This window comes from Falco punctatus (genome assembly GCF_963210335.1).
Source record: "Falco punctatus genome assembly, chromosome: 7".
Lineage (NCBI taxonomy): Eukaryota > Metazoa > Chordata > Aves > Falconiformes > Falconidae > Falco > Falco punctatus.
Window position 1 is genome coordinate 36,347,252 of NC_137587.1, and position 24,438 is coordinate 36,371,689.

The 24,438-nt window shown below is 36.0% G+C and overlaps 1 protein-coding gene across 2 annotated transcripts in view; it reads left to right on the forward strand.

The window, feature by feature from the left end:
• The window catches only part of PPP2R5C (protein phosphatase 2 regulatory subunit B'gamma), an 89,080-nt gene that overhangs the window by 49,723 nt on the left and 14,919 nt on the right, over positions 1-24,438 (forward strand). For both annotated transcript variants that reach the window (XM_080394589.1, XM_080394590.1), the window contains 7 exons: positions 5,601-5,800; positions 14,204-14,314; positions 14,938-15,030; positions 15,127-15,257; positions 17,608-17,667; positions 20,565-20,673; positions 22,815-22,868. In XM_080394589.1, coding sequence (XP_080250715.1) covers positions 5,601-5,800; positions 14,204-14,314; positions 14,938-15,030; positions 15,127-15,257; positions 17,608-17,667; positions 20,565-20,673; positions 22,815-22,868 — 758 coding nt within the window. The remainder of the gene's footprint in view (positions 1-5,600; positions 5,801-14,203; positions 14,315-14,937; positions 15,031-15,126; positions 15,258-17,607; positions 17,668-20,564; positions 20,674-22,814; positions 22,869-24,438) is intronic.

A 24,438-nucleotide genomic window follows, 5' to 3' on the forward strand; every position in this document is an offset into this window, starting at 1 on the left:
TTTTACTGAGGTGTGTGTACATAGTCTCATTGGTAGCTATGGGTATCTGGTAGTTTTAAAGAAAAAAGCTGTTTTTCTTGTGAAATGGGAAGCTATCAGGTGAGCAAAACTGGAACCCCTGAGCCTTTACATATGAGCAAGAAAGTACTCACAGAACTGAGATGAATTTCATCTTCTGTATGTATTTTCTGCAAATTATCAACCATATTTCTTGTTTTCTGTTTTCAAAATGATGTGATGTAATGAGTTCTACTGACCACAAATCGTGTTTTGTGGTAGAAATTATATCAACTGTTCTTCCTGTCAGAACAGGACCTAAAAACTTTACACTTCAAGCTCTGTTTCAGTTCCAGTCTACTAGAAAACAGCTGTTTTGTGTGACATCTTTGGGTCACCTACTTACCCTGCCTTGCCTTTTGTCCTCCATTCAGCAACTATTGAATTACACTGTTGTCGTAGAAAAATGAGCTTCTGTAGAAAAGATGGGGGATGGATTAATCATCAATGCCCAGTGATGACCAATTACACTACAAAACTAAAAATCTAACTTTTAGATTTGAAGGAACGTAAAAAATGTTATCCGGAGAACAGCAAGTTCTCTACAGTCCTACAAGGCAAAAATATACATGTATCATACAGTATTGAGTGTATGTTTAGGCACTTTAAAACTGAACTTCAGTGTTCTCTGGTTTATTTTTACTTTTTCTACTTCTCATCATCTTAAACCAGGCAAGATTTGTTTTAATATGAAGACGGGAAAAATCTTGATTTGTTAGAATATAGCTATGTTTTAATTCGTTAGCTATGCTGTACCTTAACAAAAATACGGTGGTTGCTCAGCGTGCTGTAGTCTGTTCGTAGCTCCTGGGTGCAGAATGAAGCCACATCCTGGCTGAGAAGCAAGCAAGGATGGAGGGAGGGCAGTTACCATTGCAGACAGTTCATTTGCAGTGAGTCATTTACCTTTAACTTGCAGTAAGAACAGCTGAGGACAAACCTGAAGCTTCCAAGGAGCTCGTTTTCATACAAAGTTGAAAAAACTTTAGCTTTTACAACTAACCTTCTGTGTTCTGCTGAGGCAGCTGGTAGCTGAGTACCTGGTCTTTCCCTGGTTGTTTCAAACTGAGATATGGACTGAAAGTGCTGCCTTTGACAGTGTGAGATACTCATAGTTAATTTATACCATCTGTGCTTTTACTACTAAATTGTACAGTGGAAAGAAACATACCACATACTCATCAGCAAGCTTATGTGGTAAGGCCACAGTCAAAGATGATGATGAAGATTTTAAAATTAATAGCTACTTCTGTATCGGTACTGTTAAAATAGAAGGGGTAAAGCTTGCATCTCTGTAGGCCGTTCATTTCAGTTGATCTAACAGTTATACTGGGATCGGAAGGAAAAAACCTGAACAAGACGAAAAGCTAATCCCTCAGGCCCAGAGGCTTACCTTGTTCTCATGGTACCTAATTTTTTTTGATACTTTTTCTAGTGTATTTTTCTATCTTACAAAAAGGACAGTAGGATAAATAATGCAGAATTAGGCATAAAACAATGTTTGTGTAAATCTGCGTCAGAAATAGCTGGACATTCAATCCAAATGTAAGACTGAAATTCTCTGTGATTCTGAAAAACTATGCTCCTGTTCCAGTAGAAGACCAGAAATAGTACTCGTTTGAAGTATGGCTACTGGTAGGGATAAGTGTTTGGACTGAATAAAGAATCTTAAGATTATAATAGTGCTACTTTTTAGGAACAGATTCTGTGAAAATGATGTAAATAGTGGCTAGTAAATAGAGGTGTGTGGTGGGGTGGTGCATGGTTTTTGTGTTTTGATATGATCGGAGAGGTTGCTTGGTTTGGTTTAAAAAAAATAAATAAATAAATTGCTCGATGACAGCTCTGACTGTCAGTTTGTGAATAATTGTAAGGAGTAGCTTCTGAATAACCATGGCCTTCCCATGGTCACTGGGGAATGGAGCACCAGAGCTGCTCAATGATGGAAACTTTTACCTAACGGCGCACTCTTCAGATATGCCAGTTAACTTCAGCAATTTGGAAGTAAGGGATTATTGCTTCATTGAAGTGGAAGGTGATGCAGTCACCATGCAGTTAACTAAAAGAACGTAACCAGACGGTCCTTGGCATGTGGCTGAAGATCAGTGTGACTTCTTGGGGCATCTTGGAGTTGCTCTGCAGGTGTGCATGTGTTCCCTGCACAAAAGTTACAGTCTACTCAAGTCAGCTTCATAGCCACCTTCTATTTTCTGTCATACTGAAATCATCCTTTCAAACCTTAAAAGTAGGGATGATCTTGATTTGATGGCAAGTACTCCAGACAAGTACCGCAAGAGTTTTGAGGTCTGAACACTTGAAAGCTGTTGATGAACACTCCTAAAGGGGAGAAAAAAGCCAAACAGAGAAAACACGAAGTTCCTTAGAAATAGTGAGGTTCTCAGTCTGTATAAAGAACATCTCTGCTAGAATAACAAGGATGACTGAGGTACTTAAAATAGTTAAGCCACTTGAGAATAAATGGTGAGGGAGGTGGCTTGCCTTGTTGAGGGTGTTTCTTGACCCTCTTAGTTGTCAGTCTTTAACTTCCGAGATTAGTAGTGATTACAGGTTTAATGCTTCCTCTCCTTTCAGGTTAATGTACTGCAAATCGCTGTAATTGTTTGTCCATTACCTGTACGATTATAGTTTCTATTTAGGCTTTGGATTTTGTGGAGTATACCTTCATAGCACGGTATCCCTAAGTGAAATTGTGTTGTTACACTTCAGGTTCAACCACTTTTGTTTTTACAGTTAATTGGGAAAAGTTACCACTCCAACCACTATGTATATCTGAGACTTTTTACATTGAGGTGATAGATTTGGCTGGCTTTCAGTATGCAAACTACTGGGTTAAATATTATTTTTCCGGAAGAAATTATTCATTGCTATAGTTATTAATCCAAATAGACAAAAGTATGCAGTTCAGATAAAAAATTTGTGCAGCTTAAAGTACCTTCAATTTATTTACCACACTGAACGAGTTATTTTGGTTTCTTTGCCAGAAGGTTGTTGCTCTGTTTAGGGACACATGTCTGAGCACCTTCTTTCTAGTTTTCAAAGTCTTCACTATCCTAGGTGTCTTGGTGACACTGAAGTCTGTAACTAGTTATGTTTTTTTTCATGTATGCTACATTGTTATTCTGTATGTTCTTCAGAGCTATTATTTTACAGGATTTTTTTCTGGGATTAACCTTTAGAGCAATTCAATGTACGTAACTTAAAACTGCTGCTATTTTCTTTATTTTTTTAACCAAATATGTCCTCTGGGTTTATTATAACAAAAGTACTTTTGAAAACAACTTATCTTGGGGAGGGAGGAGCTACTGCAGCTTTTGTTATCTCGAGGAGAAGTTTGTCAAGCACTTAAAGGAGAGAAACTCACTGTATTTAACTAATCAACTGGATTGCAGATATCTGTTAGTGATTCAGTTTTGAGATTGTACATGCATATGTTAGGCTGTGTATGCTTGTATTCAGTAGTACCACCTGAAATACTTTGATGGTGGCTCTTGCTGCTTGTGTTTAAGAAAATGTTAGCATTTTATGATACTCTGAGGAAAAAGAGAAGTCATCAACTGGAGTAAGTGGGAGTAAACTGCGGAACTATTTACAAATGCAGTCTAGTCTTACTCTTTTTTAACATGCTATTAATATCCTAGCAGTTCATACCTATTGTAAAAAAAGTCATTATGCAGAAATATAAAATGTGTTATGGTGTTAATTAATGTAAATTAACATAGACTTTCTGTGGTGTGTCCACATTTCTTGTCTTAAGCTTAGTGCTGTAATCCATGGCGATTTTAATTGGATGCGCATTTTTGCTGCCAAAATACGGTACTGCTTTCTTTACCTCTGGGCAGTTACTTTCGTATTTCCTAAGTATAGAAAGTTAAAGTCCTGATCCTGCAAGTTCTTGCTGTGTTGTATAATGATCTGTAATTTCACATACATTAGTCATCTTAACTGCTCATGGGGTTACTAAAGCAAAAAACAAAGCACATGTGGGATTTTGTGACATTGAGGCTAAAGCTTTGTAGAATTTAAAAGGTGTAACTGTTGAAATGTTAGCCATAGGAGGTATTTTAATTTGTCAACATATGACTGTTTATAAACAGCAGTCTAGCGTTAGTCTTAACTGTAATGTGAAGTTAAACTTCTACCTCTATATTTGGACTTGGTGATTTAGGCTTACTTTAGTTTCAAATTATAATTGGGTTTATGTTGATGTGAGTATATTTATAATTTTTTGAAGGTTCATTATTTTGAAAAATACTGATGGCAAAAGTAATGCTGGCTTACTGATTCTGTGTATGAAGTTTCAACTGTGCAGTGTTAATTTTGCTTTACATAAAAGTGCTAAATAATTACAGAGGATCAGTAGGGAGGATTAAGGTGTAAAGCGCAGGAAAACTGGGAGGTAAAAACTTTTTGGTTTATAACCCTAGGTGTCCTTGTCAAACAATAAAAATACCACTGCACGGAGACCATGTGAGGCAAGGCAGCCTTTGTCTCAAAACGTTAAGTGCCTATATAACAATGACACAGGCCGTGAATTACAGAGTGTTACCGAAAGAGTACAAATATTATTCTCTCTCTCTCTCTTTTTCACAATTCTTAGTGAAGATGAGGGAGTCTGGTCTCAGGATATCTGAAGTCTGTGAAATATTTTTGGTAGATACCACTGAGGAGAGAAATCAAAATAGTTTCTTAACAGCTACATTTGAGTGATGATTAAACAATGAGTAAATATCAAACTATTTGCTTCATTTGTATTAAACTTAATTTTTTTTCATACTTATCTTGGTGAATAAGCATGATCTTTTCTAGAAGCCCAGTGCTGTTTAATTTTGAAGTGCTGGCCACAGCTAACCAAACAGGCTTCTGCAAGTGCTTAAATAAATTGATAATGCAAGTCTATTTCTTGTACACATGAAACAAGCATTCAAAATAGTGTTACAAATTGACTAAATAGGTGAAGATATTAAGTGCATAGTCTTCAGTTTCTTTAAATATTTCTTGTGTCGTTGAAGTCTGAAAAAAAATCTTGTGTACTTTTTCTGTGCCTAGATGTGCTTACTGCAACGTGTTGTGTTGTAGGAGGTGCTTGATATAAGAATGGAAGGACTTTGTGAGGTGGCAGCTTAAAGATTTAAAAAGTCACTGTGGCTTAAATCTAATGCTGAAACTGAACATCCACCCATTTATCTCTAATATTAAAAACGGAGTATTTCTGCAAATGTGGTATAATATTATTTACATAAACTGAGCTGTTTGGGGAATTCCTTGAGACATTTTTTCAAGTATCTATTTCAGGCAACAGCAGGTATGCATCACTGTTGTAATTGTGTTAAATCATCCTGTTATGTACAGTGTATTTAACAGGCGTTCATACTCTGGACCATTTTATTCCTGAAAGTTTGAAGATACAGAAAGTTTGCTTGTAGTCTGAAACAGTGCTGTGCCTGTGTCTCAGGAAGTAAAAATGTGGAGAAGAGTAAAGTCCGCTACAATGTAACTTATAACCAATTATTTTCACTTTTCAGATGTTCCTCCTGCTGATCAAGAAAAACTTTTTATCCAGAAGTTACGACAATGTTGTGTACTTTTTGACTTTGTTTCTGATCCACTAAGTGACCTAAAGTGGAAGGAAGTAAAACGCGCAGCTTTAAGTGAAATGGTAGAATATATCACACACAATCGCAATGTGATTACAGAGCCTATTTACCCTGAAGTAGTACATATGGTAAGTGACCTAAAAATGAGAACTATTTGGATGTATTTTTTTAATTCCCAGTTGCTTCTTCAGCTGTATCAGTTTATCTTCAGAAATCTTACTGAAATCTTCAAAAAAAGATCAACTACGTTTGCACATCTGCAAAATGGTAATATAACAGTGCTTTTAATTCCCATTGCCAGTGTTGTTTCCTTTGTAAGAAAGAAACTACGCGCATATATGAAGCAGAAGTAAATTGTGGTTTAAGTTGATGAAAATGAAATCTTGTATTAAAAAAAAAGCGGGCTGCTTTTTTTCCCCCACAAATATTTTTTGGGATAGGTGTTTATAAAAGTAGGGAGGAAAGTTAGATACATCTGGCTGTTAAGGAAACTATGTAGATGGCAAAACGGAACATTTGAAAAAAATGTAGAAGATTAGAATTAAGGATCATCTGTGCAAACTTGACACTTAATCTTGTATAATCCTGTTCAGTACCAGCAATTTATTATATTCTGTATTCAGAGATGAAAATGAGACTCAGACTATCTGGTACGCAGGATGGCAGGTGATGGTTCTGCTGGAACAAGTTATATGAACTGTTCAGAACTGCATTTCCTCCCCTTCTCACTATCCAGATCCTAGCCAGCTAGACCTACTTTATTTTTCTGTCATGCTTAAGTCCACTCCAGAGGAGGAGGCCATGAAAGTACAGGAGAGTCTTTCAGCTCTTGTGGTAACTAGACACCAGTTGGTTGCCTGGAAGGTAGCATTTGGGTTGGGGTCTGTAGCTGTTGTCTGCGACACACTGAGAACAGAAAGCACCTTTTGAAATTCTCCGACTACTAATCTGTCCTGGTTTCAGCTGGGATAGAGATAACTTTCTTCTTAGTAGCTGGTACAAGGCTGTGTTTTGTATTTAGTATGAGAATAATGTTGATAACACACTGATGTTCCGGTTGGTTTAGCTTTAAATCAGGACTTCTCAAGTTTCCCATGCCATGCTGGTGATCAGGTACACAAGAAACTGGGGAGGAGCACAGCCAGGACAGCTGACCCAAACTAGCCAAAGGGATGTTCCATAGCATCAGATGTCATTCTTGGTATCTAAACTGGGGGAGCTGGCCGGGGCCTGCCGATCGCTGCTCGGGGACTGGCTGGGCATCGGTCAGCGGGCGGTGAGCAGTTGTATTGTGCATCACTTGTTGGGTTTTTTTTTTCCTTTGGGTTTTATTCCTATCTCCCTTTCTCTCCTTTTTATTATAATTATTATTATTGTTATTTTTAATTTTATTTCAGTTATTAAATTGTTTTTATCTCATCCCTTGAGTTCTACCTTTTTCCCCAATTCTCCTCCCCATCCCGCTGCAGGTGACAGGGAGGGGAGGGAGTGAGCAGCTGTGTGGTGCTTAGTTGCCATCTGGGGTTAAACTGCGACATAAGCTTATAAGAAACTCTTGACCATGTGTGACACAATGTTTTTTCCTGAGACTTTATAGCTTGGGGTGAATTTTCAGGAGGATGACAAAACAGTGCATCTCTAACATAAACATGACCTTAGTCAGATTTTTGAGGTCCGAAATCAGAGACTTTGAAGCTTCTTCAAAGATTTTAAGGATTTACAGTATGAAAGATGTTGCTTATTCTGATGACTGCTTGTTACCTAAATCAGCCATAAGTGTTTACTGACACAGAAGTTACTTACATGAGAACTTCTGAGCATATGAGGATTACGTATAATTCTAGAAGTCAAAGATGTACGCGAAGCATTGAGGGTGGTTAATGAGGAGATGTGGAATCATGGCTTTTCCCATGTCTTGAGAGTTTATTTATGTCTGTGTTTTGCTAATTGATTACTTTGTTTTGGGATACTTGACAGTGATGAAAGGTAGCTTATAAAAGAGAATAAGCTTGCTGAGATGTTATTTAGGCAAAATGGAGTTCATGGTGATTTCTTGAACATCTACGTCAGACATTATTGTTTGCTCCATGTAAGAAGGCTTAATTGCCCATAATTTCATAATTTTTGCCTTATGTGCCTGTGTTATCTTCCTTCATCAAACAGTTATGGCCAGAATACATTTGGCTGAAGTGAATATATATTTTCTTTGCTTTCAGATGCAACTGGTGGTGATAAAGTCTGCACTTCAGTCAGTTTAATAAATCTTGGTGCAGAATTTGGCTGCTATATTAATAGCCAGTGTTGCCGGGAGCACAGAGCATCTGTTTGATAATTCTTTCAGTGAGTTTGAAGTGCTTTTTATGTGCAAGTTTCGAAAGAGCACACAGTTTCCTTGCACAGGACTTGCACAGCACTGCAATAGACAGTGTCAGTAAAAGCACCTCGACTAGTATTTTGAGGTTAAATTCAGTTAGCACCTTTTTTAGGCTGCTTTTATAGAACAATTTTCTTTTGGTCTTCACTTCTGAAACTACTGTATTTCTCCTGCAGTAGTATTTTCAGCTTCTTTCATGCAGGCATGTATGTGTAGATTGAGGTGTATTTCTGCTAAGTTCTAGCAGTAGATTTGAGTTGATTGTGTGGATTTTAAGGAAGATAAATCTAATGCCTTTGTAATTTAAGTTTTTTCCAAGAGATGTTCATATGTTGTGTGCTGCTACTACCACTGAATTATATTAATAAGGAATAGTGATTTCAGTAAAACTATGAGAGTGATCAAGAAATATTTAGATTTGAGAGTGGTTCTTGGACTGGAAAGTTTGTGGAGTTGGTAGTTGGCATAGGAATTAGGACTTTATGGTGCCATCCTATTCATCTTAATTTGAAGGTTATTTATTTATGAGTATATATATACATGCATATCTATGTGTATGTATGTGTCTCTAATCTTTGTTTCAGTTTGTTACCATATTATTTAGGGCAATGAATTTCAGAAGTTATGTCTTTAATAATAATAAATTGTCTCTCTGACAAGAGAAGCATCTACTTTACCGCCTTGTTCTTCTTTATCGTTTTAGTGCTTCTGTCTTGTCCATCCACCCTACCTTCACCCTTCTCTGTTTTGCTTCAAGGGTCCTGGGCTAATATATAGTAAGGTCTTGTCTTTAAGCTATATATTCATGTAGTGGCTTAGTTCAATTATTTAATGTTAAGCATAAGGTGTCATTTTCGAAAGATAGGAGAGAAATTAAATTTCTAAAATGGATTTAATATTGTTCTCCAGAATGGATGCAAAAGTTTCTTCCCTTTCTTCTTCAAAGAGCCAACTGACATGTTCTTCAAGTTCTTTTTACATTTCTAAGCAAAGATGTGGTGGGAAAGGAAATGTTGTTATTAAACACTTGAATAACAAGTTCCATTTCTCAGGTACAGTATAGTAAGGTTGTATTGATTAGCTTTAGAGCAGGAGTTTGCCTCTTCTCAAAACTATGATATGTAGTCAGATATCTGAGCAGATCTTGTAGATGATAAATTTAGGGTTTTTTTGTTAAAAAAATCTGTTAGATTCTTATTTAGAATACAATACATGCATTTTTTTTTTTTTTTAAGCTTGGCTTTTGATGAAAACAGATTTGTGAGAATGTTCTGTTGTGCACTAGTTTGTCAGAAGCACAGACAGTTAGGATGTTTGTTTTGTAGAACTTTGTGAGAATTGCTAGCTATGTAGAATACAGACCCAGATTAATGCTGCTTTCTACCTCAGGGAAGGATGGGCAATATCTGGATTGTGTCTCTTTTAAGAGGGACTCTGAAAGTGAACATTAATGCAAATACTCACTTCCCCAGCTAGGCAGCCAGAGGGTGTTGGAGGGGGACGACTGAGGAGGCTAGGGCAGTACTGGATGTGGAGGTCCAGGGTTGTAGTGTTCTGAGAAAGGAGGAGATCAAAAGCATGTATAAATATGGCTCGCTTATTTCTGTAGCTCCCAGAATAATTTCCTTAGTGGTGGTGGTGATGATGAAGTACTTGTGAACGGTAACTTAACATTTTTGTGAAGAGCATAGGCTAATACTAGTTTTAAAAATTGATAATTTATAGGAACAGTTCTGATTCTATTCAGCAACTGAAGCCGTTTTCACTGCAACTTTTCATGCATTATGAAAATTAAATTACATCCTCAGTTATACCCATTGGAGGTTGAATTTTTTTTTTGTGGGATTTGCAGATGTGGATCTTTCTCTTTGTTGTTTAAGTCTGATCTTTGGCCTAGAGTAAGAGAACGTTACTGTGAATAGAAGTGTAGTACTTGTGGCTTTATTTAGCTATTAGGATGGCTTTATTCACATGAATATTGAAGGCACAGACTTCTGGATTATATAGCCTGTCACTCAGAGCTGTTCTTACTTCACTCAGGCTGCTCACCAGAAGGGAGGAGAAAATGTGTAATGGTATCTCTGATGCTTACTTGCTTGAAAGTGTTCTCCGGTGTTAAACAAAATGGGCCACTAGAAAAATAGGGTGCAAATCTATACAGCAAACACACCTGTGAAGCGATAAAAATGCAGGTTGATTGACTTCCCTTTTTTCCCCATCCTCCTAAGTTATGTCCTTTGGAGTCAAATATTGTTAGTGCTGATAGCAGAGGTAGAATTTCGGCACACTAGCCCAGTTCTCGTAAAGGCTCAAATTTCATAAATTGAGGGGGACTTGGGTTTTGTTGCGGGGCAGGAAGAGCTGAGGGGAGGTGTGTAAGTTACACTGTGTTTATTTAGTACTTCTGTGGGAAATGGGCCTTAGAGGAAATTAGGCTTTGCAGATTGTTTTGTTCTGTTTGGTCAAAAGGCTGAGAAGTTAGGAAAAAGATTAGCCATTGGACAGAAGAGTGAAGGTCTCACTGGTATTAATTCATTGTAAATTTTCCTGAATCTCGGTGACTTGAGAGTGTAAAGTTTGTGTCTTCACTGAAAGAGAAGCTTGATTTGAGCAGGTTTTTATGTTGGTCAAGGATATGAAACACAAAACAGATCAAATCGGGTTTCATTGGTTCCATTGCTAATTGGAACAAGTTATTCAGATTTTGGGGTTTAACTCTTTCCATCTAATATTCTCAAAATAAAAATTACAAAACATCGTACCTAACGCCTTACATGACCTGGCTTTTCTTCTTTGTAGTGAGACCCTGAGACTTTTTCACTTATAAAAAGTTGATTGTTCTTCCATTTGCTTAACAACTCTAGCTTAAGCCTAGTCTTCCTGGGTTTCTTTTCTTGGAAGACGACTGATCGTTGTAAATTTTCACAGTATTTTTGTAAACAAAGGTTGGAGGTGGTTAGTAGCTCCATGTCAGTGCTTTTAAAAAGGGGAACATAAAGATATCTCAGCTTTACTTGTAATTCTCTGAAATAGTGATTACTCTGATATGCCAGTCTTGGTCTGGATCAGTCCTACGTCTCAGTTGCTGAAATGAAGGAGTATTATAAAGAAAAATAGAGCATCAGGATGACTTTTCCTTCATGGGAATATGATGTAAGTCTTGCAGTTTTGTCTGATGCAGTTTGATACTGCCTCCCACTGTCCGCTCTGCCATCTGTCAGATGTGAGATGGCAGGACCGCACATACATATGCTGCTTAGCCCTGCCAGTTAATAGGTAATTCACAGCAGTATTTTAAATTGTGAGTGGAGGTGTTAATGAGAAAACATCAGTATGTGAAGAGGGGAACATGGCATTGTGTTGCTTTTCCCAGAATCCCACCAAAGATGGTAGAATGCATTCCTCCACAAAGTAGCTTTAAACCAAGACAATCTTTCAGAGCTTTTGAGTAATCTTCATATGATCAACAAGAAAGCTTTGATGGTATTAAAAAAAAACCATACAAAACCAAAACCAACCAAAAAAAAATCCCAAACCCAAATGAACTAAACAGGTGAAAAAAATCCTCAGTAAAACATGAGAAAAGAATAAAAATATGTATGGCACATGATGGAATTTGAACACAATAAAGACTGAAATTGTGGCATAAAGAATAGATTTTAAATGTGATATTGGAGTAGACCTCGCATTCTGAATAGCTACAGTATAAGTAAATGCAAACTTATAGGGTTTATGGTACACTTGTTGAAAGTAGGAATTTCCAGCTGTTGAAATAAGTAAAATGTTCTTTTGCATCCTCAAATAGGACATTCAGTTCAGTGCAGATTCTGGTGGAGTAATCTTTTTTTCTTTTCTTTTCTTTTTTTACCTAGCTGGTCCTGGAGATGCCCTGTACTGGCATGTTTGTTGAGCCAAGTATTGGCTTTCTTAAAAAGGCTCTGTAAATGTTTCTCCTGCTCCTAGTGGTGTAGCCTTTTGCAAAGAATTTTCTTTTTCTTGGCAAATCAGCTGCTCTGCCCTGTAGTCTCTTACTTTGCCAGACTTAGGAAATGTGTTCTCGGTTTTTTCCCCTAAATACTTGCAAAAAGATGCCTCCAATCTGTTACAGCAATAAAGCATCAATAACAGTGTATACATTAACTCTTGGTACTTGTGGTACATATTTAGGATGGAATGAATGTATGTATTTCTTACACTGAAGCTGCATGCAGGCAGCTGCAGCTGATTGATAAGTCAGTTTTGTTCAGGATGTAGCTCTCCATTCAGCATAGGCATCATTCTCATTGTGAGCAAACATTTACCAAAATTTACTTTAAGATATCTTAGTATTCTTATAAAGCACAATATAATATGTGTATTTGAAAGCAGAATTTACTTTAGTATTCTAGGAAGGAATAGACTCAAAGAAAATTCCTTTTTGAAGCCTAATATACTCATGGTCGTTATGAAGGGTTAGGACAGTACACTGCTGTGGTTTTATTTTGGCAGTCTTCTCGTCATTACTGCAATGCATTCAAGATGCTGAGAGACCGAGGCATTTCTCTCAAAGGATCATTTTGAAGTAGTGGAGGCAGTCTGGGACCATATACTAATTTGAATTTATTCTTTTTGTTTGGTTTTGGTTTTATTCTGTACAAAAATAAGTTAAAGCTGCTTGGTACTGGTTTGATAATGAGTAAGCAACAAAATAGAACAAGAAAGTCTCTATTGGGTGCACTTACGTGGCTATAAATAGATTATGGTTTTCTACTTGGCAATTTGGTTGTCTCCTACCAATGTCTGTTTATGTAATACTCAAGATTACAAGTGGAATTGAGGAATTGGTCTCTCTTCAGTAGTGACAGCCATAGCTGTATCGCGTATACAGATAAAGGCTTTCTCAGATTTTCTTACTGGTGTGCACAGAAACATCCCTCCAACTTGCTCTGTAAAGTTTTGATCGTTAACTCCTCAGGGTTTGAGAACAACAGTTTGAATCACTAGCTAGCTGTTCCTTTCTTACATAAAAAGCCAGCTGGATTTGCTAGCTGTCATAACAGGTGGAAAATTTAGGATACTGCATACTTTTTAGATCTTTGCACCATTTTAGGTAAGATTACTCTTGAGAACGTGTGCTAAATTTATCCCAAAAAATCATTAAGGTTGTCTTTTTTGGCCAACTTTTTACTTTGCATTTGTGATTATATTCATTGTGTAAATTGATATAAATGTCATTATTTCTGATTTTATTTTTAAAAAAAAAAAAAAAAGCTGCATGCATTTCATGATGAGGCAGTTTTGCCTAGAACAGGACCTCATACAAAAGGTTTCTGTCCCTGGCACAAGTAATGTTTTTTTTCTTTGTTAGGGACTTTGAAACTCTCCTCACATTAAAGGGGTTTGTGAAGAGCAGTCTTTGGTTCATACATAGTATGAATGTGCATCTAGATAAGCACTTGGAAACGCGAAAATAACTTATCTGTCTATACAGCAACAGCTTGAAAAGCAATTAATCTTTGTAGTCTGCTCCACTTTTGTGAGGATGCTAAACAATCTTCAGGAAGTTGCGAATTCAGGTGAAGTGAAAGATTAAAACATTAGGATGTGTACTTCTCCCCCCTTCAATGCTCCTGTGAAGTCAGGTAGATGGACATGGTTTAAGAGAAACACCACTGAGGGCAGCAGGGGAGGAATCTGGTTTTGAAGCGTTTCTGTGTGTGTATACCCATGGTGTGAAATGGAACTGTAACGTTTTACAGAGAAGAACAGCTGTGGGTAATCTTTGTTTTACATCTCTGCTTCTGATTTCCACTTTTGCAGGTTGTTGCAGGGCCTTGTAAAGTGTATATATAAAAAATGTTTGTGTAAACATTTCATATACATTTGCTTGGGCTTTTAAAATGTATGTGTAAAGACATTGGACCAATATCCTCATAGAACACGTCCTGACAGTAGGTTTGTGCTTTAAAGAGTACTGCATGGAAAAGTGTTCTCCAAGTTAGAAATCTTTAAAGAGGAATGGATGTACCACATGGTTTAAAATGCTGTGTTATATAGCTTGTATTTTTGCAAATATTAAAATAGTTCATGTAAAGAATTCACAGTCAAAACCATCTTTGAAGTCTTTTTTTGATCATGGACTTGTTTCAGAGTTCTTAAAGGCACATGTGATTTTCAGTTTGCAGTTAATATGTTTCGAACATTACCACCATCTTCCAATCCAACGGGAGCAGAATTTGATCCAGAGGAAGATGAACCAACCTTAGAAGCTGCATGGCCTCACCTACAGGTATTTAATGAAGGCTAGGACATCATAGTCTAGCAGAATTTTGACACTGAAGTCTTTGTTCATTGACTCAAAATTGTTTAGGTTATGTATTTATCTCAAGTCAAGTACATTTCTCTACTGTATTTTAAATACATTTATTGAATTCAAACTGATAACACTTCTTTTAAAAATTTGGTTTCGTAGAAGTTAAAGGCTCATTGTTCCTTGCAAGACAGGTGTAACTGCTGCAATTTTAAATGTGCTTCCATTTGTCACTGTGAATGCCATTTGTCACTGTGAATGCTTTGAGGTGACTCGGGCACAGCCCTAGCTTTCACAGGTACCATGACAGAGAACAGAGAATTTTCAAAACACGTACTTCTGGGCATGATGAATATTAGATTACTGTATGTCATTTGAGTAAAATCTAGTGATGGAGCTCAGCAGAATTTCGGTGTGGTTTAAAGAACCTTAAGTTATTGTACTTTGTCAAGAGAGCAAGAGCAAAGCTTTTACTGTGTGGTATATAAATAAAAACATAGTGTGGTTCTGAGCAACTAATTGGTACTTTTGGTAATGTGCTGCTGATAAAATGGTTCCTTGTTTAAAAGACTAATACTATTTTTTGTTGTGTTTTTTTTCAGCTTGTTTATGAATTTTTCTTAAGGTTTTTAGAATCTCCAGATTTTCAACCTAATATAGCCAAGAAATACATTGATCAGAAGTTTGTATTACAGGTGAGGTAAAACAGAATTTTTAACTTAAAGCTCTAAATTATTTTTACTGTGCATTAGATTCAAGTAAAGTACATCTCATCTTTTCCCTCTTTGCAGCTTTTAGAGCTCTTTGACAGTGAAGATCCTCGTGAAAGAGACTTTCTTAAAACAACTCTTCACAGAATATATGGGAAATTCTTGGGCCTAAGAGCTTACATCCGGAAACAAATCAATAATATATTTTATAGGTATGGTGCATGTGATCAGGTATACAACTAAAAATACTCCAAGAGACTGCTAGTAATTTTTTTAATTCTTCGTAAACTTATACCAAATATTGCCACATCTAACAACATTTAATACCTGTCTGAGAAATTTAAATTAGGGTAGTCTTGCACACAGCATAAATAGGCAACTGAAATTTGAGTTAGTATGTGATTCAGTGAGTGGTTTGGTATCTTTGTGAGGCCTTTTTTCTTACTGAATAGTACTATTGGTATTACAGCATGACTTAAAATGTAGTTCTTTATAATGCAGAAGTTGGGCTCAAATCAAATGACTGAGAGATCTGGAATTTGCTTGAAGGAAGGTATTTCCTTCCTTTCCTCAGAACTGAGATTTAAAGCTCATGAAATATTCTTTTAACTACAATAGAATGTACTATGGTATTTTCCCTGATACAGAACTAAGATGAGAAATTAATCCATCATATTACCAAAGGTCTTGAAGTGGTTTTTTACTGCTATTATGTCAAAGGTGAATGCAAGATTATGGTGCCTTTTTTTTTTTCTTCAGTATTTTAGTTTTGGTATGCTTCTCTTTTCTACAAATAATTATGTTTTGTATCAGTTTTACACTCCTTCCATCGTGCTTCCCTTTTTCTCTACCACTGTGGTTTTCATCCTAGAATTGATGTATGATGCTACCCCTTTAAGAAAGTAGCAAAACACTGCCACGTACTCTGTGCCATCTCATGAATGGCACCCAGCAGTACCAGCTGTAGAGGGAGCTTATCTTCCTTGTCTGTGCTAATGAGTAAGCCTTTAGAAGAGATACAGAGGGGCTACTTTAAAAAAATATGTAAGCCTTCACTGCCTTACAGACAGCTTGCTCTTGACGTAGGAAAAATACACGTCTATCTTTCAAACAAAGATGTAATTTGTTTTCCCCATGCATAGATTGATTAATTCCAAAATGCATAATTTTGTAAACTACCTGAAACGGATGATACAACAACATCACAGTGTATTGTAATGCACTTCTGAACAGTGTTTTTATTTGCCACTTTCTGCACTTTCGTTCTGGTGCAGTGCTTTTGAAAAACTAAGAAATGTATATGGGGCATTATATGATTCGGACTGTAGAGGCTACCTTTCTCTACCAAGTTGTAGGGGGAAGAAAATTAATCAGAAAACCTGACTTAGCTGTATAATATTTAGGAGCTAACAGTTTAGTTTACATTTTGATGTGAAATTTTTAGTGTTCCTGCAATACTGAGCACCAGGGAGGAAAGTTGTTTCAACTTCTGTCTTGAATTAGTGGATTGTGCATTATAAGCTCTTAAAGTATGTGTAGAATTTTTCAAAATACTTCCTTTTCTTATACTTTTACTTGCAAGTCATCACTTTGTTACTGTGCTTACCTAATAAATTTGTGGTTTTGTCTTTTAGTTGCTGACCAGAATTGCATTAATTCTGTCCTAATAGTGCATTAATCTTACTTTTCCTAATGTAAAATATATATTTTTTGAATTATCAAACCTTTATGTTTCTGTTAATTCAGTCCAAAGCTTTTTCTATCATTGTCTTTAGTTTTACTTGGAATTGTCCTGAAATATATGGAAAGGGTCTTTAAAGGAGAAAAAAAAAAAGTCACATCAAATATTCTGGATTAAAAGTAGCTGTTTATATGTCTGCCCCTGACAGAATTTTGAATAAAAAATATTTTTTTAATGGGTGGAATTATTTTCTCCTAAGTGTCAATTTTTATAACTATTCATAAAATACCTGAAGTTTTGCATAAGAATGTTCTCAATAACTTTACACTCAGGCAATTAGGAAGAAGGGTGGAAAGGTGATTGCCTAGTAAATTAAATTGCTCTATCAAAAGAAAATTCAGGAAAATTTGTCTTCCTCTGTTTATTACAGAGCCTTTTGTATGCACAGAAGTCTGTAATGCCAAAGAGATTTTTCGATCCATGAGTAGTAACTGAACACCTTGTGCTTGCATGTGCTGTAGAAGGTTTAGTCATGACATTTAATTATGCCAGATGCTCTTGCATTATTTTAATATTTAAAGTGTTGTTTGCTCTATTCAGCTTTGCATTATTAAAATGACATGGAATATAAGTATTGGAAAAAGCTCGAGTGCATGCTGCTTTGTTAACTGTGGGAGGAAAGAGCGAGCATGAAGGTTGAAAGCAACTTGATGTGCTATTGATTTATGTTTCTACAACATTTCTTTTCCACTATGTATTGTTTTCTTTTTACTAAGTGACCAAAACCTGGGAGGTCAAGGCTACCTGTAATGTTATATGGGGATCTTGGTGTTAGATTTGTACCTCTCTTCAGCAGTAACTGAGTAACACTTTTTATTTAGGTTTATTTATGAAACAGAACATCACAATGGCATAGCAGAATTACTGGAAATACTGGGAAGGTAAGCTATAGGTTTTGTTTAATTAAACTTGCTTAGTCTTCAGAGTACACTTAAAAAAATCGAGTTGGGGATTACAGATTGCTTTGAGACGTGATTAAAATAACTCCGTGTCATGTCAAAGCTGTAATGAAGAGAATAAGTTTTGTTTAAGATTGCAGAAACACAGTGAAAACTTGAACCTTGTGGCAGGATTTTGGGATGTGCCAATTTTTTAATTCTTATTTTTAAAGTCTTATTTTCTAGCTTAGGGTTCTCGTATTTCATATCAGTTAAAAAGTAAGTACAGATAACATGAGTTGAAGTTTTAAGTTTATTAAAAAATTCTTCTAACATCACGAAATGCATAGCAAGTATAAAGAAAGGAAGCACAGGTTATGAAACTTCAGAAACCTTTTGTTAATCCCATTATTTTGCAAACTTCAGTGATGCATCTGAAAGCCTTTGAAACTAAAATTTTACAATTTAAAGCTGGTAGCCTCATTAAAACTAGAGTAGTCTTTTTATATTCTGATTTCTCTAATCCATGTGCAAGCTTTGGGATTTTTATACATTAATACACTTTAAAAGCTAAGTTAGGTTTACTTTATGGTGTTTCCATATCTTTGCACGTAAAAATACCAGGTCAGTGAGAGCAGGTTGCTTAGGCTTGTCTGTGGTCAGGCTTTGGATATCTCCAAGGATGGAGACCCCACAATGTCTCTGGGCAACGAGTTTCCACATTTGACCACACTCACAATAGAAGGGTTTTTTTTCTTATGTTTGAATGAAGTTTCCTGTGTTGCAATTTGTGCCCATTGCTTCTTGCCCTTTGACGGGGCACCACTGAGAAGAGTCTGACTCTCTTCTTCATGCCAGCTCTTCAGGTGTTTGTCCACATGGGTAAGATCCCCCTGAACCTTCTCCAGGCTAAACAGCTTTCTCAGCCTTTTTTTGTATGTCAGATGCTCCAGCCCTTTCTTTATCTTCCTGGCACTTTGCTGGACTCCCTCCAGTGTGTCCACATCCTTCTTGTCCTGGGGAGCCCAGAACTGGACCCAGCACTCCACATGTGTCTCACCAGGGCTGAGCAGAGGTGAAGCATCGCCTCCCTCAACCTACTGACAACACTGTTCCTAATTCAGCCCGGAATAGTGTTGAAATCGGAAAAATGTTTTAAAATTTTCTAGATCTACGTGTCTGTCCAGAACAGTTCTTTAATTTTCAATGAAATGTTCAATTATGAAAGGAGTTACATATCCATTATTACTTCAACATACTATAATCAAGTAATACTCATCAAGATATACTGAAGACTGCATAAAGCTTAGATACTAGAATACCAAGCTAAATCTACAAAACTGTTACTTAAAGTCACCGGCTCTTTCATTCTTGGTTTTCTTAGATTAGCTTTAAGTGTACAAATATAAAAGATTAGTTTGGGTTTTTTTTCCCCTCAGGCTTCCAAATCAAAATTTCCAGTAGCTAAATGAGGCTTCCAAACTGTAACTGTTCTGTATTGGTTGTTCTTCCAGTCCATTAAGGAGTTTCACACGGCATGCTGTTGACACAGAGCTTCTTAGGAGTAACAGTTTTCAGTTGGGTTCCTGGATTTTGACTTGTCAGAAGTAAAGAGGAATGGAATTTCCTGCTAAAGTACTGGATTTCATTCTTTTCCTTTTCTAAATGCTGTACAGCACCGTACATATGAACACTTACAGTAGGAACTACTAATGAGGTTACGTTTTTTTTCTGACAAACATCTGACAGGTTTGCAGAATTTTTTCCCACTCAATCAAGGCCAAACTTGCCCTATAATTCTGCTCCTTTTTGTGCTTAACCCTTAAAACATCTTGGAGAAACTTTTTGGGTTTTTTAAATGAAATTAAAAGGTATTTGTTGAGCATGTGGAAGTTGTGGAAAGAACGCTATAGAAATGTTAATGTAGAAATGGGGTTTTGATATTATGCACTGAAAGACTTAACGAGGAATAGCCTCATATCCTCAAAATACTTCTACAGTCATTACTAATAGAAATTATTTTAAGCATATTTTAGCAATGGTGAACAAGTGTTATTTAGTAAGCTTAAATTCTGGGTCATCATCTGATTTCTGAGCTCTGAAATATATGAAACTTTGAACTTTTTAATGTGTATGGGGTTTTTTAAGGTAGGTTTGTTAGGTTCCTTTTGCCTGGGTACCTTCTGTTCTTGTGGGTGAAGAGAAAAACATTAGAATAAATAAAACAGGATTTAAAATAGTAAGTAGGCAGTTGGGTTCTGGAAGTTTTAACTGATGTTAATGCTAGCAAAGTGAGGGAACGCAAACTGCTGTTCTAGTAGTGTGTTCTTAGGTAAAGGTGCCGTCGACCCAGTACTGAGCCACATGTGCACTCACCTGTAACTGGGATGTCATGTGCTGGAGTGCTGTTTTGTTACATGCTAGGGTCTTGCAGAAATAGTAACGTTGTAGTAAAAGGCATGTTTTCACTTGTCTGCGGTGCTGGATTTCTCTCTTCCACATCCAGTCTCCGGTTCATTCTTTAATACCATGAAGAAACTGGGAGAAGCATGTATTAAAAGCTCTGAGGACAGTGAATAGTTCATAGTGAATGGAATCCGAAGTGTCGGTATAGTCATATATGTTGCTTGAAAGAAAAACTTAGGACCAGCGAAAGACTTGGGTGAGGGATGGGCCGAGGTTGATTTGACTATTTTGTTAATTTTTAATCTTTAGAGAACTGGATCAAAAATTAAATAGTCTCTGGTGCATCCTTAATTTGTAAATTTTTGTGTTGAATCATGTTCTCCAGGAGATGGGGGAAAAAAACAGTGCTGAAAATAAAGATTTTGGTATATCCTATACAGTTGTGCAGATTTTGTATAATTACGGGTTTTTCTTTTTAAATCTTTCCATGGCAGCATAATTAATGGATTTGCCTTACCATTAAAAGAAGAGCACAAAATATTCCTATTGAAGGTTTTGTTACCATTGCACAAAGTGAAATCACTCAGTGTCTACCATCCACAGGTAGGTTTTGTTTGGTACTTTTCATACTAGTGTAAAAGGAAGTTTGTCTTGAGAGGTCAGAGGGACTCTGGTTGTTCCGATGTGGGTTCTGTTATAAGCTTCATTTCCCCTGCTAACTGACATTGGGGAAACTGCTTAATATATGTGCCTGTAATGCTTCATTTGTTGAGGGGGGAAAATAATTTGAAAATATATGTGTGTGTGCATAAATAAATATTTTTTAAAGCACTCTGTATTGTTTATAGATGAAACACGTGAAGTAGTTTGTTAATGTGAGACTTCATGATATTTATCCGCACAAAGCATTTTTTGTTTATCTTGTTCTTGTCTGTAATGTTTAGATACACAAAAATTGCAGAAAATTATGGTCTTAATGAATGTTGTCTATAAACAGTTTTTCTAAACTACATGGAGAATATCAGCTGAATTCAGTTTCTTAAAACTGTTGATGTTTTGAAAGGAATTGAGCATTTACTAGGACATCATTATTCAATTCAGTAGATCTTTTTTAGAGTATGGTACTTTTAAACCAGCTGTATCTTTTCTCTGCTGACTTTAGTTGCGTTCAGAATTCCTAGAGGAGTGGGAAATAATGCAATATTGGAGAAAATACAGTATTATTGTGATGTGCTGAAATTTTCTCTGAGGTTGTTACACAGCTTTGCTTTTTAATTTGTAAGTTTTTCTACGTAAGTTCAAGTACTCCCAAGTTTTCAGTAGCATTTCTTCAAATAATAACAACTTGTGTTAAGAGCACCATTTGTATAATTACAGTTCTCTACCACTGTACCAGCTACTAGGAAGAATATCAGCTCTATCCCACCTGAAATGAGGACAGATGCTTATAAGCATTTGATTTGGATCTTGCCTGCTGGGACTCATAACAGTTCCTGTTGAAGCTGTAGGCTAGAGTTGCTCCCATTTCAGAAGATTATTTTTTTTTCTAATGTTATAAACATAATCAGATTGTGGCTAATCAGACCTTTCTTATAATCTCAATTAGTGCAGACATCTGTGATTGCCACCTTTTCTTCCTACCTATCTGAGACAGGTTGCTCTATTTCCTTAATTCACAAACTAATTCTCCAAAACCTTTAGGTGATTTACTTTCCTCATTACTATCAGTAAAAAGAAGATCGTGACATAGGGATGCCTCTCATGTCCTGCTGAATAAAATAGGAAAGCACTTCAAGTGAACTTAGTGTGTGAAACAGCAGAGTAAAACCACAACAATTCAGATTGAAGCAGTGGCAGATATTCAGAAGGATTTGCTGCCAAATCTAGATATACATGAAGAAAGCTAGTTTCTATATTCAATTCAAATTTGCTTTAGAACAGTGAAGAACACTAGGTGTAAGTCTGTGTACATTCCTCAGATTACCTAGGGACGTTTTTGGTGGCAATCATCAAAAACAAGAGAGGAATTGGGCTCATCAGCTGAACTTCCCTAAACGGAGAGACATCGGAAAAATAGTTAAACCGGTCATGAGGTGTGCAGTGATCCTCCTGCTTTAGGACTATGGGCCTGTCGAGTGGAGGGGATGTAATAGTTCATGTTTTAGACAGACTGTCTCATTCTCAGAAACGGTAAATACTGTAATTCAGCCTCGGCTTGCGTCAGCTTTGCACGGATACGCTTAGGTATCATGAGTTCTCATATATAGAAAATCCTAAGACTTAAAACTGTTGGATGCATTTATAACTAACTTAGGTTATGAAACAGAAAATATTTATTAAATCAGCATGGGACACCAAAATGTTAATGTTTATTTTTTGTTTATATGATGTTAATATGATTTGTTTATAATGATGTTAAAATTATTTTTAATTCTGTATTTGAAAAGATGAAGTATGCTGAAATGCAAAGTACTAGGTCTAAAAATAAAACATCAAATTATGTGTTTGTCTATATTATAACCCAGAAAAAGGTGGGGACAGACTTGCAAAGGTTGGAAAAAATTGGTAAAGCATATTTACCCTTTTGTTGTTTTAAATTGTCTGCCATATAATTTTTGTATAATCACAGAAAACCTGTTGTGTTTTTATTTGAATTAAGTAATGTTCTCCACTTGTGCTAGTGATTTCAAAGTGTGTTCAGTTTCACAGTGAGCATTAATAAAAATCTTTTTCTTTTACTGTAGCTGGCATACTGTGTAGTTCAGTTTTTAGAAAAGGACAGCACGCTTACAGAACCAGTAAGTTTATTGTGTTATTATTATGTGTTTTGGAATATTAATATCCCTCTCATCTGTAGGCTGTTTAAGGAGGTTTTGGGAACAAAGTATTTATATATAATTGTTAGGAAGAGTCAAATGTTTAACTATTTTGATGTATCAAATTCAGTTTTTCCAAGAGTTTTTGGAATGTCTAAAATTAATTAAAACGTTAAGAATATACCTCCTACAGACAGACCAGAGTTTATTCTGTTTATTTTGTTCTGCCTGACTGGATATGAGATGGTTGATCCAGAAGCAGTTTAGTCAGAAATTAGCTTGCCTGAACTGTGCTCTGTTCAGAGACTGATCTTATGATGGAACACAGATTTCTGGCAGACAGAGCTACCTACTGATGCAAGGCTTTTGAGTCAGATCCTGTTCTTGTCTACCAAGTTTGGACCATAGACAAAACCAGACCTTGGTCTGGCTGCACATAATTGTACAGATGAATGCTTTTAATTATCCTTGGTAGTATATAGCGGTTTGCCTCATTACACCCAATATTAAGTAGGTAAGAACTAATATGTTTAATCACTAAGTAAATTGCTACTAACAAAAGTGCACATTATTAGATTATAACTGTTTGTGTTGTAAAATGGAAACTGGAATTCTTGGAAATGGAAAGAAAATAAGTACGCAGCTGAGCAAGAACTCTCTTCTACTTGGAGCTTTTAATACTTGTTAAAATATCAAATCTCAGACATTCTGTCATTTGTGCTATATGAGATCTTGAAATCTTAGCTTTCTTTCAGACATCAGCTAGGATGTCACATATTTCCTAGTACAAATCTGAACTAATATGCATCCAGCTCTGCTTCCCTTTTTGATCCCAAATTAGTACATGATTACAGCATTCTTTAAAAACTTAGCACATGCATCACTGAAGTACTATGTTCCCCTTCAAAAATTCTGGTCATTGCAAAATAAAATGCTTTGTTTCCCCTTATAATTGTCATATGAGACTTTCTGACATCTTATTAAAAAAATCTGCTTAAATTTCCCAAGGCTTCATTGAGGACACAGTGTCGTCTTTCATGATTAAATAATACATACATGAAAGATGCACTGATTTCTTACTGCATTGTCTTGTCAACATGCAATATTAAATATTGCATATACTTTTTAAAGATAAAAAGCTGGACTTCTGAAATGGGGGACATTTTTATGGAAAACAAAAAGACTGCTTTTTTTCATATATGAGAGACAAAAATTATTCTCTGAGAGAAAGGCTAGTGGTCTGTTGTAACTTTTAAACTACACAAAAAGACAAATACAAACTTTATCTTAAAAGAGTGTTTTCAGGGAGTCTGTACTGTTTTGTCATTGGTTTTTTGTTTTGTTTTTTCTCAAGTCCTTCATCTAAGATTAGACGGACGCTGTCATATTTTTGGTTTTTATGTGGCTTTTTAATCTTTAATGATGAAAAAAAGCATTATAAATTTATATGTTCAAGGTTGTATTCATTTCTCATCAAAAATACCTAAATTTAAGATTGAATGCTACGGTAGTAATTTTTAAGTATTTAACATGTTTTAAATGTCATGAAGGA